This window comes from Trachypithecus francoisi, unplaced genomic scaffold (genome assembly GCF_009764315.1).
Source record: "Trachypithecus francoisi isolate TF-2019V2 unplaced genomic scaffold, Tfra_2.0 Lachesis_group4, whole genome shotgun sequence".
Classification (NCBI taxonomy): domain Eukaryota; kingdom Metazoa; phylum Chordata; class Mammalia; order Primates; family Cercopithecidae; genus Trachypithecus; species Trachypithecus francoisi.
Window position 1 is genome coordinate 37,146,869 of NW_022681469.1, and position 18,003 is coordinate 37,164,871.

General features: G+C 36.1%; 1 protein-coding gene across 4 annotated transcripts in view; it reads right to left on the reverse strand.

Annotated features, from left to right (window-relative positions):
- The window catches only part of PTPRZ1 (protein tyrosine phosphatase receptor type Z1), a 195,769-nt gene that overhangs the window by 42,692 nt on the left and 135,074 nt on the right, over window positions 1-18,003 (reverse strand). For 2 of the 4 annotated variants that reach the window (XM_033192358.1, XM_033192357.1), the window contains exons 11-13: window positions 17,129-17,175; window positions 7,230-10,797; window positions 1,867-2,011 (exon numbers count right to left, since the gene is read on the reverse strand). In XM_033192358.1, coding sequence (XP_033048249.1) covers window positions 1,867-2,011; window positions 7,230-10,797; window positions 17,129-17,175 — 3,760 coding nt within the window. The remainder of the gene's footprint in view (window positions 1-1,866; window positions 2,012-7,229; window positions 10,798-17,128; window positions 17,176-18,003) is intronic. The other 2 variants (XM_033192360.1, XM_033192359.1) reach the window with 1 other exon arrangement.

The window sequence follows — 18,003 nt, forward strand, 5'->3', positions numbered from 1 at the left end:
AAAAATCTTTGGCAATTATTGGAATCACTGGGATACAGACTAAAGAAACCAGGTTTGTTTGTTTCTTGTTATGAGCGAAATAGACTCCTGAGCCATGTGCGGTAACAAAAGCACGATCTGTTCTCCATAGTGTGCAGTCTACTCTGTTCTAGTAAAGGAAGTCAGATATGAAATACAGTTGATCGTGAAGACATTCTACCCTAGCCAACCAATGTCCAACTACACGCAACTATTAATACATGCTCCAGGCCTCACTGTGTCCGAAACACCCAATAGCTTTTACTCAAAAGACAGCTCGTCTCTACTTCCCGATCTTTGCACCTGCTGTGCCCCTGCCTGGAATGCCCCTTTCCTTTCCTTTCTGACTTCCACAGAGCTTGAGTCCTATATTTTAGTTTACACTTACCCTGAGCATTCTGGCCTACCATGCTTCTTTGTTCTCTGACTACTTTTAGCACTAGATTTCAACTGCTATGCATACACTTTTGTGTAATATTTTATACGGTTTTTTTTTTTTTTTGAGATGGAGTCTCACTCTGTTGCCCAAGCTGGAGTGTAGTGGCGCGATCTCGGCTCACTGCAAGCACCGCCTCCCGGGTTCACGCCATTCTCCTGCCTCAGTCTCCCGAGTAGCTGGGACTACAGGCGCCCATTACCACGACCGGTTAATTTTTTGTTTTTTCAGTAGAGACGGGGTTTCACTGTGTTAGCCAGGATGGTCTGGATCTCCTGACCTTGTGATCTGCCGGCCTCAGCCTCCCAAAGTGCTGGGATTACAGGCGTGAGCCACCGCGCCCGGCCTATTTGATACGTTTTTATGACAAATTCTTTCCCCTCAATAAGCATAGATTTCTTCAAATCATTGACTCTTTTTTCATTCATTTGTTCATTTTTGATATTTCCTGATAGTTAACACAATACTAGGTATGTGGGAAACAATCAGTAAAAATGGTAAATATTTTAGAATAAACCACAAGAATATATTTTGAGAGAACACATGAAGAATGCTGACATAAAGTTATAGAAAGATGTTGCTAAACAAAAAAAATTACTATGTATCTTCTGAACAAAATTCTCTTTTAAAATAAAAGTATGCTATACTTTATAAAAGTACTATGCTGTGCCCTTTCTTGGTTTACACACATGATTCCTTATAGCATCAAAATCTTTGTTTTCTAACAGACACAGTTATACTGAGCTATGTTCCTAATAAATACACTAATTTGTTGTGTCTTCTGCTTTCCACAGGATGGAAAGCTTATGATTGGTACAATTATTCTTGTCCTTTAATGGACTTAAGACAGCGAAGTTATATTTCATTCCCAAAGCAAATTATAAGGAATCTTAAATGCCTGTGCATCTTAAGATAGTCATTAACTGTATTCTCTAATTATATTTATAGTTTAATTGCTTGATTTTACTTTTATGCACAGGTTATCATTTTTATCAGTATGTACAGTTAATATGCATCTTGTACAAACTCTTCTGTCATTGAAAAACAATTTAGTTACTATACAAAAAATGTTTTCTTAATTTTTGGAATTATAACAACTAATGAGAAGCTTACACTTTTGTTAAATGCTATGATGATGTCTATTAATTAGAGTAACATGAAAGTACAACTGTCAAAATACTGTGTTAAATAGTAACAGGTAGCAGTTCCTCCAATTTACCTTTAATTGATGTATGAAGAACAATTAACCCTTTCATTATTGTGCCTTTGGATTCACAAATTTACCTTGAACAAATTAATGGCAGCTCTCAAGGAAAATAAATTTTGAATATGCTTTGAAGACCTTTCAGATGAAATATGGGCAAAATCTGAGCTTTATGAATTAAATTTTCCAAAACAAATACTCAACTTACCTCCAGTAGATGAGAATACCCACAAGAACCACTAGACAGATAAAAGTCAGGGCTGACACGATCACAAGGGGTATAACCGCCTTCTTCTCGGATTCCAGCCCCTCAGCTAGACCAATACGAGACTCATGGCTACTATTACTGGCCTCTGTAGTCGGAGAAAATTGAGAGAATTGATATTTAAGGTAAAGGAAAAGTCACAGCATTTTTCAACCGATTAATTGCAACCTTCATTGCTGTTACTTACCTTTAAAATTTTGACTCTTTGATGCAAAGAATATCTACAATTATAAGCCAATTTAATTAAAACAAAGTTGAAAACGTAAGGCAGGCTATTAGACACTGAAGAACTACAACATCCCAGCAGAGATTGGCACCCAGATAGGGGTGCCTTGGCAACAGGTAAGCATAACACTGCCTTGAAAAGCCTTGCTAAATAAGAAAAATCTAAGTATTGAAATTTAAAAAATACTACTGGTTTAAAACAGAATGGTTAGGAAAAACAGCACTACTTACTAAATCACCATACATATTAATTTTCTAAAATAAATTTAAATAGGATTATTTTTAATCCTCCATTAGGTAAATAGTTAGAAGCAATTAATAATTTCATGAAGAAAAAAATCTTGGGATAACTCTTCTTATATTAGGATCACCTTTCAATCCAGCAATCTATTTCAATTTTAAATATAGATTGGTTTTAAATGTTATTTTGAGTGCTCTTCTTATCCATTGTTTTATTCTACAAAAAAAATAAAAATGCAATTTCAGTGAATTGGAGGATTATGTAGATCTAAGAAATTCTTCTGAAATAATGCCAAAGGTAAATAATTAAAAGTCTGAATTTGGTCGTTGAGTTAATTTTAAAAGATGACATATGATTATTTTTGGGACCAGTCAGCTACATTATTGCACTAGCACTTTGAAAATCACTTTAACTAGAGATTACCTTCCAAGTTGTTAAAAAAGAGTTTCAGAACTGTGAGTGTGGCCAGTAACAATCCTTCCTCTTTGTTTGTGGTGTGTTCAGTGGGAAACCAAGATGATTGAGCATGAGAACGGTTTCTAACATGACAGCATGCTGACAGTGCTACAAAAAGCCCTTATCTTATGATAAGGGCTCAAACCACATTTGAGTTTCCATCAAAATCTACATGCCTTCTTCGGCACTTGGCACTTTTGATGCTTAAGTAATAGGAGAGAGAGAAACTTTGTTTAACTTTAAGTATTTAAGAAAATTGAGACTAATATAAGCGCACATATATAGCATTACATATATATCTAATTGGAGAGAACTTAAGATTTAAAATAATAGCTTTCTTCCATTGATCAAGGATGGTAGCAGAAAGGGCCAGGAATTTAATCCACTAATAAAGGAAATGTATCATGCTGGACGCGGTGGCCCATGCCTGAAATCCCAGCACTTTGGGAGGCTGAGACGGGCGGATCACTTGAGGTCAGGAGTCCAAGACCAATGTGGCCAACATGGCGAAACCCCATCTCTATTAAAAAAAAGAAAAAATACAAAAATTAGCCAGGTGTGATGGCGTGCGCTTGTAGCCCCAGCTACTTGGGAAACTGAGGCAGGAGAATTGCTTGAACCCAGGAGGCGGAGGTTCCAGTGAGCTGAGATCACGCCACTGCACTACAGCCTGGGCAACAGAGACTCTATCTCAAAATAAATAAATAAACAAACAAACAAACAAATAAATAAATGTATCACAGGAATATAAATGGCACACACATTTCCCAAGCTGTTTGTTCTTATAACTATAAATTCATTTACCAGAAAAAAATGGAATTCAAAGGTGTGATCGAAAATCATAAAACTGTATAAAAAGTGAAAATGTTGTAAGCCAACTCAGCCCTGAATTGTAGCTAATATTCTTGTGAGAAAAGCCCAAGCCTCCATTTTTAAAAATGTTAATCCTAAGCTCTGGCCATTATTTTGTGGAGACTCATCTAGAATCATCTAGTCACCTAAATAACCTAATGGTGAATGCAATGAGCATTTCCTTATAAAATTTAGAAAAACATCTTATTTTATGCACGATTGTCTTCACAGTTTTGTCTATTGTAACTATTGTTACCTAGGTGGAAAGTAAGTGTGTCAGTAATAAATGAAAACATTCACTTAGCAAAGTCCTTGGTACCTCATATAGTACAAATGGTGGTTAAGATTATTATCTGTATCAGTTTTTCTTGACATGTGATCCCCAGAATAGCAGCATCAATATCACCATAACTTAGAAATGCAAATTTTGGGCTTCACTCAAACCACACCAAATTTTCTGAACCAGAAACTCTGTGTGTAAGGGTCAGCAATTTGTGTTTTGACAAGTCCTCCAGTTGATTTTGATCTATGTCAAAGTTTGAGAACCAGTGATGTAGATTAATGCATGCACAAAGTAAGCTTATATAATTATGCAGGTCTTCAATAGCCACAAATTTTCAAAGCAACATGTATATGGATATATATATATATAACTACATATTTCATTTATATATGTATAGCATACATATATATGAGATATGTCCAATCATATATGCAATATATATAAGATATATAGTGCATTATATATGTAAATACACCATATATACATATTTATATACAGACACTGTATACACACATGCATACACATGTAGTCTTGTGTATAAACTTTTCTCAAAAGTGCTCTGGGATACTTGATCTTAAATCCTTTAATTAAGGAGTCAGAATGATCAATCTATGACATGAAACCTAGCTCTTTTACACAAGATGGGATATCATATGAAAGCACAATCAGTTGGTTGCTTTGTGTTTTATAATGAGGAAGTAATTGTACTGATTTTGTTTTTATTTATTTGAGACTAAAATATCTGCTTTTATATGGCTCAGTAATATATAGGAGTTACCTGAATTAAGAGATTTAATTTATAGGTAATTAAGAAATAAAAACTAAGATTAACATTTTAAAATATGTTTTGAGAATAAGATAGTATAATTTTGGTGTTACAATTTAAGCATTACATTTATTTAATTGGTTCCCAACATGAAAGCATAGTCTTTAAGACAGAGACATCAATAACACATTTCCAGGCTCAGTTTTGTATTTACTCATGTGACCTGAATCCAATAATCTAGTATCTTTGGGTCTCAGTGTACTCATTTATAAATTGTGGATACTAACATTTGCCTTATCTATAGTATTTTGAAGAACATATCCTGTAAATTATTCTGCATTCTAGAAATACACCATAAAATTTTAAGTTTCAGAGCTAGCCTGCATGCATTTGATAAAGGGATATATTCAATTATTGGATAAGACAGACTACATATGATTTTATAGATACAGTTTTAAAAATAGGCCAGAATTTTCCCCTAATCTTGTTTGATCTTATTTACTTCACTAATTATGTTACTTGATAATGTTGGATGTCATATTCATATTGTTTTATCCTAATTAGTGGGAGAACATACTCTTGATAATTAAATAAATCTAATTAGTGCACTGAAGAGAAACTCATTAAGCTTTAGTCAATAATTTTAGGTTTAGCATCTCATTATATATATCTTTCTATAATAGTATAGTCTAGCAAGAACATATCAATGTCACTACCTGGTAAAATAGATAGATGGATTCCTGATATTTTCTTTTAGCATAAATCTAATGAAAATTAAAAAGCAACTACTATAATTGAGAACAGATAAGAGTTCATATATATGACAGCACTAATGACTATAGTGACCTATGGATTCATTATTCATTCTCACATATCAGCATTTAAGTGTTTAAAATGCAATGTTAAATAGGTATCAATTCATAATACAGAAAAACTTCTCTATTAAAATGTACGAACTTTTAATTGCTACTGCACTGAAGAAAAAAATATACAACTAATTCAAAAGATGAAATAGCAAAGAGGAAAAATATCCTAATGAGACTGATGTCTATGTTCTGCATTGCAAATATTCATTTTTATACAATGAGTGCCTTTTGTTACATTAGCCTATCATTTAACTTAATGTTAAGATTTAAATAGTTTCATTATTAAATTTCAAAATACCTTCACATTTAATAAAAGCAAATTATAAAATTCTTATGACCAATTCAATGAAAGTATTAATTTTCTATACTTAATAGAATTGAACTTCCCTCTTCTTTCTTTGGCATTAAAAGCAGACATCTGTATTATATACACTGCACATAATCTGCTCTAAGAAACATCTGGTCAGTAAGCTAATTTGCATAAAATACATTCACAAATGAAATTCATTTCTACAGAAAAATGTTTAGTGTTTTACATCTTGCCATACAATACCTATACATACTGTACATATTAATGCCCATTATTTAACTTAAAAAGGTGTGTAACAGCAGGCATAAAGTAAAATGTATTTTGATGGTTTACACTGCCCTCTTTAGGCAACGTTAAGATAAAGAAAGAAAAAAAATTAAAAATTTTTTAACTTCATCATTAACTCTCAAAACTTAGTAATAAAACTTTTTTTAAAAAAAAAATACAGCTCTCCGGCCTGGCGCGGTGGCTCACGCCTGTAATCCCAGCACTTTGGGAGGCCGAGGCGGACGGGATCACGAGGTCAGGAGATCGAGACCATCCTGGCTAACACGGTCAAAACCCCATCTCTACTAAAAATATAAAAAAATTAGCCAGGCCTGGTGGCAGGCACCTGTAGTCCCAGCTACTCGGGAGGCTGAGGCAGGAGGATGGCGTGAATCCGGGAGGTGTCACTAGACACAGCTTGCAGGGAGCCGAGATCGTGCTACTGCACTCCAGCCGGAGCGACAGAGTGAGACTCTGTCTCAAAGAAAATAAATAAATAAACAAATAAATAATAATAATAATAATAAAGCTCCCCAAGCTGATATGAATGTGCAAGTTAACTAATTCCTTTCTAAGGGGGTGTGTCAGAGAGAAGTGCTTATGTCACATTACCCTCAGATTTAATAATTCATTTTATAATTAAATAGAATTAGTTTACAACTTATTTTAGAACTATGAAAATTAAAATCATCGAAAATAGCATACTCTGATCTTATTTTAAAAGCAGTGTACTAAAATGTATTATGCAAACGGAATTGCCCCACCCACAAAAGGCATCCTGTAGAGTATGAAATATTGACAATAAATAAAATTGTTTTGTCTGTTTGGAGAGAAATTAAAAACCAAAATGTATTAAACAATTGTTTGAAATAGTACATAAAATTATACTTTAGAAACTGGAGACCGATTTGTTGAATGTTTTGATTTTAAAAACGATGATGTACCATTTTACTAAATTTCTATCTATTCATAATTTTTGCTTTACTTTTAGAGCAAGCAAACCACCACACCTCAATCTGTCCTTCTGATCCATAACTAACCTGCCTCTGAAACGTGGAACACTTCTGAGTTCTCGCTAGTAACAGATGGTGTTGGGGACTGTGGGAATCCAGGAGTTATTTCTGAGTCACCTGCTGCCAGGATCCCATCAGCATCTTTTTCATTAGTGTCTGGAAAACTGAAATCTGTGGAAGTCTCATTCTCATTAAGGCTATCTGAGGTACCTTGCCCTGATCCACTTTCTTCATCACTTGTCAGAACTGCCCATGCTTTAGATTCAGGGCTGAGAGGAAGCAGAGCACTACCAGTCTGAATGTCATTTTCCTCTTTTCCATCATTGTGCTTTTGGGATAGCCCATTTGCTGATGGTGATTTACCAGGACTTCTGTCCACACCAGTTTGACTGTCTGAGGATACACTTGTGACTCTATTATCCTCTTCAGAATTCTCAGATAGTGAATGTGAGACTGGATTATTCTGATCCATAAGACTGTTTTCATGGGTATCTGAATCATTCATTACCTTTTCCTGTGATTCTCTATAGGATGAGCATGACATACACTTATGTATGGATAAGCCATCACTATCTCTGTCATCATCATCATCATCACCATCATCATCATCAGTGTCACCATCTTCACCACCACCCACTAAATCGGCATCAGATCTGGCACTATGACTCAGTTCAGAAGTTGCCTTAGAAGGAAACAGCAACTTGGTTGTGGTTACAGAACCATCTCTGTTGGGAGAAACAGCTGTAATGGCAACATGCCCATGTCCTATAGGAACAGAATGATCAGTAGATACAAATGTATCAGAAGCAACTGTTGGAATACCAGCAAATACCTTATCAGTAACAGAACTTTTGGTGGAGGTTAAAATTTCATCGGAATGTATAAACTTATTTATTAGTGTATTTAATTGTTCATCAATTGATAAAACAGGTGTAGCAAATTCATGCCTTCCTTTTGGGGGATAGGTCTGCTTAATCTCCAAATTGGCCGTTTGGAACAACTCATCATTACTGTACAAAGAAGGTACCACTTGGTGGGAACTTTCACTTTTAAACAAAATTGGTTCATATTTCTCACTTGCATAAGAAATGGTCAAACCTTGAAGTGAAGCAGAGTGCATATGAGAAGTAGGCGACACATCAAAACCTGGTACAGATGTAGAGTGCAGCATGTTTTCACTTGAAGCAGAATGTGATACAATGAGATGCAATATTGTAGAACTAATTTTATCAACCTTGGGGGTTTCAACCAATATTGGATCACTAGACACAGCTGGAAGAACAGTTTTAAGCAAGGTGTCAACATCAGAAGCCTGAAAGGAAGGTTGTAGCAATACTTCAGTACTAAAAGAAGCTGAGGTCTCATAAAATAAGAGTTGAGTTGAAGGAGATAACATTTCACTAGAAGCAGGGTCAGAGGATGCTGGCTCTGAGTTTGCACTAAGCACAGGTTTAAGCGAAGTATCACCAGATGCTTGAAAGACAGTATGTGTAGGTTGAACTGAAAAGTTATTTTCTGGAACTTGACTAATCTCATGATCAAAAACCTTAGTGGTGGTATGAGCAAGGGACCCTGGAAACATGCCCTTGGTGCTAGAAATGGAAACAGAGGTTTCTTGTAAAGATGCATTCAACTTATTTACATTATCATGCATGTTGGGCATGACTGTGCTTTCAGAAGGGTAAACCATCTCATTGAAAGAAAGAATTTGCCGTTCCGTCTCATTTCCATATATTATTTCACTTTTAGAAAGCGCCTTATTATCATCACCAAACACAGATGTTGTATGTGTAAATTCAGCTACAGAAACAGGTGAAGAAATGTTAAGGGCTGTTAGCCCATCTGTGTCAGGTAAAAGAAATTCACTATCAGAAGAGTCTCCAGACCATTCCCCATCACCAGAGAGGGCATGAGTAGGCTGCAGTAATGATGCAGTTGGGGTAATTAACGAAGACTTAGGTATTGGTATATGGCTAGGGCCACTAAATAAGGAACCCTGGTATGTTACACCCACAGAATCATGCACAGGTATTGCAGAACTGTAAGAAACAGTGAAGATGTGTTGGGAGCCCTCGTTATTAGACAAGGCATAAGAAGGTTCAGGCCCTGAAGAACGTGCATGCATCATGGCATCACTGCTGGGTGGTTCAACTTGAGAAAACATAAGCGTTTTATAAAGAACACCAGATTCACTACCAAATTCCAGCGTCTCTGAAGCAGCATCAGTAGTGGTCAGATGTGACAGCACATCAGAATACTGAACAAGGCTGGGCTCTAATAGCAAATCACCCCCAGCCACTGGCAGAGAAGCATGCAAGGGCACCTGATCACTCTCGGTAGCTGAAGTAACTTGTGGAGGGATTTGAGAAACTGTATGCAGATGGCGAAACAATTCACTACTGAAGGAAGCAGAGGAAAATGGAAGCAAAGGTGCACCATCATAGGAAGACAGGATGGATTCAAATGACACATCGACACTGGGAAATACAGGCGTAGCATGCAAGGCCGAATCACTACTTGAAGCAGCAGGGGTAGTGTTGAGGATCTGATTGTCAAGCAACAAAGGGGTGACTAGAGGAAAGACTTCACTACTGTAGGAAGGTTGAAGAGGTGTCTCACCATTGTATACCGGTTGGGTTGTCTGCGAGCGTACCACATTGACCGTGGAGACCAAATCTTGTTGTCTGGAGGATGGGGTAAAAGCATGAGGTGTTACCTCAGTTGGGAAGTAGGCAAAGGTAGAATAATGTGGCATTTCCAGATCTGTAACTGAGGGACCCTGTGACATCACCGGGCCTGCAGAAAAGGACTTGGTTGTCTTCTCAGATTCATCAACACGTATCTCAGTGTCATTAGTCTGGAGAAAGCTCTCTCTGCCTGATCCAACATCGGGCTGTGCTGTTACATCTGTAAAGCTAGGAAACCACACATTTCCCTCCACAGAAGGATCCTTTAGTGATTCTTCTGAACCTGATGAAGTTGAATCTTCAGAAGCATTTCTAGCAGATTCTGGTATAAGGACGTCGTATGTGATTGTCTCTGGGTTTTCAGAGGAAAATATATACCCTTGGGATATGTTCTCAGAGATGAATGGGATAGCAGAAGTTGCGGGACTGGAGCCTGAAGAATCTTCAGCTCCAGTATCAAGCTTGAAACTGGTCAATAAACTCTCCTCCTCATATTCTGTTATAGAAACTGTATTTAAGGAATCTACAGTCCCCGACAAGTTCATATGTGGAGATCTAAGAACAGTTTTAGAGCCATCATTTAAAGAGGCTGAAGTACCTTCCACAGTGTGAGGTGGCAGTTCAGTCACAGTCTGAGAAGTCAAGGAAATATCTTTTTCTGTGGCTAATTTAGTGACTGATTGGGAAGTGGAATTTAAAGATGTGTTGGGAACATCACCCTTTCCAGAGAATTCACTTCCTCTTGTTGGGGATCGGTTAGTCTTGGCTTCATTATATTTCGTCCTTATGCGATTGTAGTGTGTTGTGGTAGAAATCTGGGGTTCCTTTTTCCTGATCTGATTTGTGGCACTGTCTCTACCAGGATTCACAATAGTGTCTTCTTCAACGTCTTTTCCCTCTTCCTCCTCCTTTGAAAAGCAAACAAGGTTTAATGAGTCATAAGGAAATAAGAGAAAAAAATCTTCATAATATCTTATACTGCCAATCATCACTTGTGGTACCTTGGGAACTTCTTATCCTCATAAAACACCATTCTGTACAATGCATGCTTTTAACCTACAACCTTTATCATCCACTCTCCAGGGAAATAATTAAACGTAATGAAAACACCTAATTTATGGCTGCCTTTATTTTAATGCTATGGAAAGAAGTGGTTAAATGAATAGATACCACATATTTAAAAGGAAGACACACTGTAGTTATATATTGATAGTGTTATTTAACATGGTATTTATTTTGTTGTTTTTATATTTCTTTATTCATCAGGCATCAAGGTAAATAGCCATTAGCTTATTGTAATAAGAATTGGTGATGAAACTATTTCAAAGACCAAAATAGTTGAACATTCAGAATACTTGATAATATATTTTTAGAACAAATCATAATTTTAAGGTCGTAATAAATGGAAGATTTAGAACTAAAAGAGGTGTTTGGTTTTATTTTCCTTTTTTAAAAAATATTTTCCACTTAAGACTTAGGCGGATATGTCAAAGGCAACTTGTCAAAATATGATTCTACTCCTAGTTTTTTAATTTTGTGTTACCCTTAGACTCACCAATCAGGAGGCTGAATCTTCTATGCAATGACCAGGGGGAGACTTCTAGTCTTCTGACTAGAAGTCAACCAAGACCTATGCTTTCTTTCTCTCTCTCTCTCTCTCTCTCTCTCTATATATATATACACACACATACACACACACACACACAAAAACTGGGCATATTATATCTAACTCTATACCTATATACTTAGAAATCTCAATTGTCAAAGTTATCAAGATTTTTTTTTTTAAGTTTATGTGGGACATGATTTTGTCAGTATCTTTGTACCCAACAACTTGTTAGAATTGTCATTTATTTGATCACCTGTTAGATATTTTAAGGCCATGCTACTTAAAAGAAGAAAAAAATTACTGAGTACAGCTATTGAGAACTTGACCAATATCAGAAGAAAGAATCTGAATCTTAAGCCATGTGTGCTCATAAGCATGAGTCATACACATGGAAATCTACACTGTATGAAACACACGATTCCAAGCTTAATGGTGGCCTCATTATTTATGGTTTAATTATTTGGTTGGTTGTATTTTCTGAAGCATATGTGACAACTCTAGGAAGTTAGTGCACTTGATCTGAATTATATTGCATGCTAAAAATGGCTACTCTCTCAGATTCCCTTGACAAATTTACTTACAAGTAGTCAGTATTCTTCAAGAAGTTTTACATTCTGTGTGATACCTTGTTCACAAGGACCACCTGAGAGATTTTGCCAAATAATTTCCTAAATAAAATATTCCCATAATCTACAAACCTAAAAACTTCATGCAAAAGGAAATAAGAATAATTTGCCTTGACTTGCTTTTAGGGAAAATTGGTTGGTGCCAATTATCTCTTCTTTCCTTAGAAGTCCTCATAAATATTTGTTTTATAATTTGATCCAGAGTTTTGCTGAGGATCAATATTAAGCTTGGCAGTGTGGAGTTTCTAAACTCTTCCTTGCTTTTGCAAACCTAAATATTTGCCTAGTTTTCTGGTATCACTCCACACTCTTTCCCTCTACCAAAACTCTGTTCAAACCTTCATTTTCCTGTCCTTTCCTCCCATTCTCAGCAGATGGCCTTCCTGTTTACAGGGAAAAGAAGCCATTAGTCAAAAACACACTTCTTCCTAACATTAAAAACAAGTTCCCCTTGCCCCTCCTGTCCTGTTAGAACTAACGAGTTGTTTTCCTTCCTTTCTAAAGCTAATTCCTACTTCTGTGGTTTAGATCCATTCCCTATCATGAACCTGGGAATTGAACGTAATTGAGTAGTTCAGCCTATTTTGTGTTTCCAATTTGTTTTCTCAAATTCTCATACAGATCATTCTCATCAGCTTAAATCAACTTCGATCTCTCTTATTTAAAGGGAACACAAAGGAAAACCTCTAATTCACCTTCTAGTTATCATTCCACTTCTCATCTCTCCTTCACAGCAAAAGTTCCCCAAAGATATGTCATCTGTTTTCTCTATATGATCTAACAATGTCTCTTGACTTCCACCATACTATTACATTTCTTTCTCTTTGCTTACATTTCCACATAAACATACTTTATCATATCCTCCTATAAGCAATGTAAATTTTCATAAAATTTTTATTATAATATAATGCTACACATCTCTTCTTGTTACATATTTGAGAAAAAAACTATACACACATCAGATACGCGTTCTATAAACTTTATGAGGTTCAGAACCTCTCAGAACCTGGTGAAGGTGATTAGACCTTCATTAATCCTATCCTACCATATCTTGTTGATCTCTAAAAGGTCACATTGGCTGTGTCAACATTTTAAGAAGAACATATCATTCATGCCCTATGATTACTTTATTCATATCTGACTACAAATATTTTAACAAATACTCTTTCCTGCAATTTCTTTATGGAATTATTGTGACTCTTTCTTCCACTGTAGTTTCGATCTGTGTCATATGTTATCCTTCACAACTTCATTTAAAAAATTTAGTGTGAATCCATGATTATGCTACAGATACTTTGTCTTGGAAAGTCATACATTTCCATTTGGAGAGGATCTAAGAAATATCCTTCAAACTCTTTTTTTTCTATATTCAGGGATTGAAAGTCATTATGAATACATTCCATGCATTTTCCAGCCTGTCATTCATTCCTGCATGAAGCAAAGGAAGTGAATAGTGGATTGGTTAAGCAGTGTTTTCATCCCATCTCATAATCATGCTCCAGGAAGACACATTATGACACAGGTCTCTTTCTATTTGACAATATATTATTAATACAACAGTTAATTTCAATAGCAAAAACTACCACCAATTTGCCAAGCCAAGCTTACCAATCACTGCTCCTGTATTCTTTATTTTAAATCCCTATCTGTGTATTGGTAGCTGGCTCCCTCCCTCTTGGCAGTGCCAAGGATTCTTCCAGCTCAAAGAATTAGAGTGGCTGTTTCTTTGGGCCCTACCACCATGGGTAAAGCCCCACAAACCAAATAAGCCTAATGTCATAAGAATTCTTTCTCTTCCTCATTTTCTTCTAGATCTTAGCCTTCTATCAACAAGTAATGACATTGATTTTTAATTCTACTCTGTCTTCTCAGGTGACTCCTTTCTCAGTGTATTGTATATTCTCATTTTGCTTTCCACAGCCTCTCTCCACCTGTCTCCATTCTGTTCTAGGTGGGTGGCCAGAGAATGTGGTTATTCCCTGGGAGGTTCCTTACCTAACTGGTCACCACAGGATGACACTGTCCCATTATAGAGACCACAGCGCCTGCTGTGCCATTCTCTCTGCATCTTCTCCTTGCCTTCTTGCCTTTCAGGTTTAGATGTAACAACAAGTCTCTCATATCATTAATCCCAAATGTACAATGTACAATGTTTATTTGCATTAAGACTTCCCACACCTATGAATTGTACTTTTTGATTAAATTAACCTCCATGACTCCACTTGAGTGTGGCATCTGTTTCCTATTGGGACCTGGGCTGATGCACTGAGGTTTTTTTCCCTCCTATCTAGGAACTTTTCTCTGACTACAACAAGTCAGCCTGCTCACACATCTTCACATTCTTCTCTAACAGGAAGATCTGCTTGTGTTTGTCATATATGCAAATGGCGAGACCAGAGGCCCCATGACAGGCATAGCTTTAGGGACCTCTATTGTAGAGTGTATGACAAAAATAAAGATATACCTACATTATGTAAGTGGAATAAGCCAGGAACAGAAAGATAAATACTGTGTGTACTCACTCCTATGAGGAAGCTAAAAAAGTTGATTTCATAGAAGTAGAGTGTAGAATAATGGTTATTAGAAGCTGAGAAATGTAGTGGGGAGGGGGCGACAGGAAGAGATTGGTTAAAGGGTACAAAATTACAGCTAGATAGGAAGAATAAGTTCTAGTGTTCGATAGCACTGTAGGATGACTATAGTTAGCAATAATATATATTTTCAGATAGGTAGAAAAAAGGATCTCAAATGTTTCCAACACAGAAAAATGGTAAATGTTTGAGATAAAGGATATGCAAACTACCCTGATTTGATCTCATATACTATACACCTCATAAATATGTAGAAGTATATGTTCTTTTTTTTTTCTGAGATGGAGTCTCGGAGTCTCGCTCTGTCGCCCAGGCTGGAGTGCAGTGGCCGGATCTCAGCTCACTGCAAGCTCCACCTCCCGGGTTTACGCCATTCTCCTGCCTCAGCCTCCCGAGTAGCTGGGACTACAGGCACCCGCCACCTCGCCCGGCTAGTTTTTTGTATTTTTTAGTAGAGACGGGGTTTCACCATGTTAGCCAGGATGGTCTCGATCTCCTGACCTTGTGATCCACCCGTCTCGGCCTCCCAAAGTGCTAGGATTACAGGCTTGAGCCACCGCGCCCGGCCAGAAGTATATGTTCATTAAAAAATGGGAAATATTTAAACATTTATATAAAGTCACATGTGTAGCCTATTCACACAGCTACATATACTAAATACAATCTTATAGTTTTATGTAGAAATTTACTAGTAATTAACATTGGAAGATTTTAAATAACTCTTGTAGGCTTATGGTAAAAGTTGCTTTAGTGTTAATGGCAATAGAGAAGAAAAATAACTAAACATGGATCTTGTAACTAAAGTAACTAAGCATGGATCATGAATCATGGTAACGGGAATTACTATGAAAAATAATTGATGGCCGGGCGCGGTGGCTCAAGCCTGTAATCCCAGCACGTTGGGAGGCCGAGACAGGCAGATCACGAGGTCAGCAGATCAAGACCATCCTGGCTAACACGGTGAAACCCCGTCTCTACTAAAAAATACAAAAAAAAAACTAGCCGGGCGAGATGGCGGGCGCCTGTAGTCCCAGCTACTCGGGAGGCTGAGGCAGGAGAATGGCGTGAACCCGGGAGTCGGAGCTTGCAGTGAGCTGAGATCCGGCCACTGCACTCCAGCCCAGGCGACAGAGCGAGACTCCACCTCAAAAAAAAAAAAAGAAAAAAGAAAAACAATTGATCATTCCTTGGTCCTTTCTAAAAAATTTGTGATGTGTAATACATATTACGTGAGATGGAACTTAAACAGAATATCATTTACTACATGGCACCAAATACTGAAAAAAGGGCTTACATCAGTGTGTCAGACCAATTATTTGAATTAACAACTCAGCATAAATATAATATCTTTTTTCTTTTATGACTTAATTATGTTGATCACTTGTAGGTGTGTGTATGTGTGTGTATATATACATGGAGATATATATACATATATATGATGTATATATGCATGTGAACATGTATGTACACATACAAATAAAGATATTCTTAGCTGAAATCTATAAACTACTGTAAAAAGGTAGACTGGTCATTTTGCTAAAATAGTCCCTTGTAAGAGAGACTAGCCATAAAATACATAAAATATCAAGATAGTTTTTACCTATGAAAGACCTAATTGTTATTTATTGCTGGATAACAGCAATAGTTATCACACTTTTATCAGCTCCTACACAATCTATACACATGTACACATTCATACTATCATCAACAATAGCACCTGAACTGAATACATAATTTCAGTTATGATGAAAAGCACATTAGGGCATATGATGAAATATAAAATATATTAAACAATCATTTCCTCTCTATTTAAAAAAATAAAATAATGCTAAAATTTATAGTCTCAAATATCTGTAAATTTTATCTATAAATAGTATAGACTACTCGTAGTATAAGTGTCTGTTGTCAGCACAATGTCCTTCGAGTAAATGAATATTTATCAAATTAAATAATAAACAATTTAAGTGGGCAAAAAATATATATAGTTTATATTTTGGGCCATATTTATCATTGATCTATCAACATTGGTTATTTATATATAAACTGTAGCAATATTAAGAACTGGTTAAATATAATTTTAGTTCTTCAGAAAAATTTTGACACTAAAAAAAATTCCAGTTTATAGCTGTAGTGCATAGCTATAACTATTTTTAAAGTTCATTGTTTTTTTCTTCATCACCATTTATATTTCTTGTTTTTTAGTACTATACCAATCAAAACATCTTTCAACTTCTTCATAAGAGAATCATGTATATCAATTATGTGACTATCTATATATAAAGCTTAGCAACTAACCCCACAATGAATCGTAAAACACAACTTTTATTCATGTGGCAATACCTAACACCTAAGCAACAATTCAAAATAGACCGTCGAATATTAAAACATTTGAATATAAAAATGGCTATGATACCTTGATTATTTCTTCAGTTCCAATTAATTCAGGAAAAAGATCAAGTTCTACAAAATTAAAAACAAAATTATTAAAGTTTTTATTCAACTATTTCAGCCTTTGTGGATTTACCTTTTGGTGAAAGAAAAAATTAAAAGAACCAAAAAGTTAATGTCAGCTTTGAAAATATAGACTTTCTCATAATAAAAATTCCAAATTTTAGTTTTCAACATTACTGAACACTACAACACAACACTACATGAGCTTATATGTAACTCTACCCAAATCTTGATCTCTACCACCCACTCCACTCCCTTCCCCATTCCCCACTTCCCCAAGTCTGATTGAAGCTAAGAACGGAGAGGAGGTCAGTGAAACCGATAAAACTGAGTGTAAAGAAATGCAAATAATTTTTCATCAGTGCAGAGTTACTTTCATCCTTAGCAGGGCTGATAAAAGCATGGCTGGGGAAACGCCAGGGATTTTCTGGAGAATTGGTGGAATTTATTTTCTTATTCAGCTACCTCTTCCTTAAGTTTCTATTTTGACTGAGGAACAAATAATTATCTTTACTCCTCAAATCTGGCCTCATACCTATTTCTATACAGGGTGCTGCAACAGGTAAAATGAAGAGTGTTTTCCAGCAGGTTCCAGAAGAAGAAGAAGAACTAACAGAGTGAATCTTGTGCATTCTCCCCAGGGAAACTCAGCTAATGCTGTTTACTTAAAGAATCTGATGACCAGGATCATTCAAGTCTGTTTGTCCCAACAAATCAGAATCAACACATGAATATCTCAGTGCTAAAACAGGACCTGTCAGAGAATGTCAGGGAAGACTAAGCTGGTTCTTTCTTTTCCTAAGAAGGAATCTAGCCACTCTACCACATTACTACTGA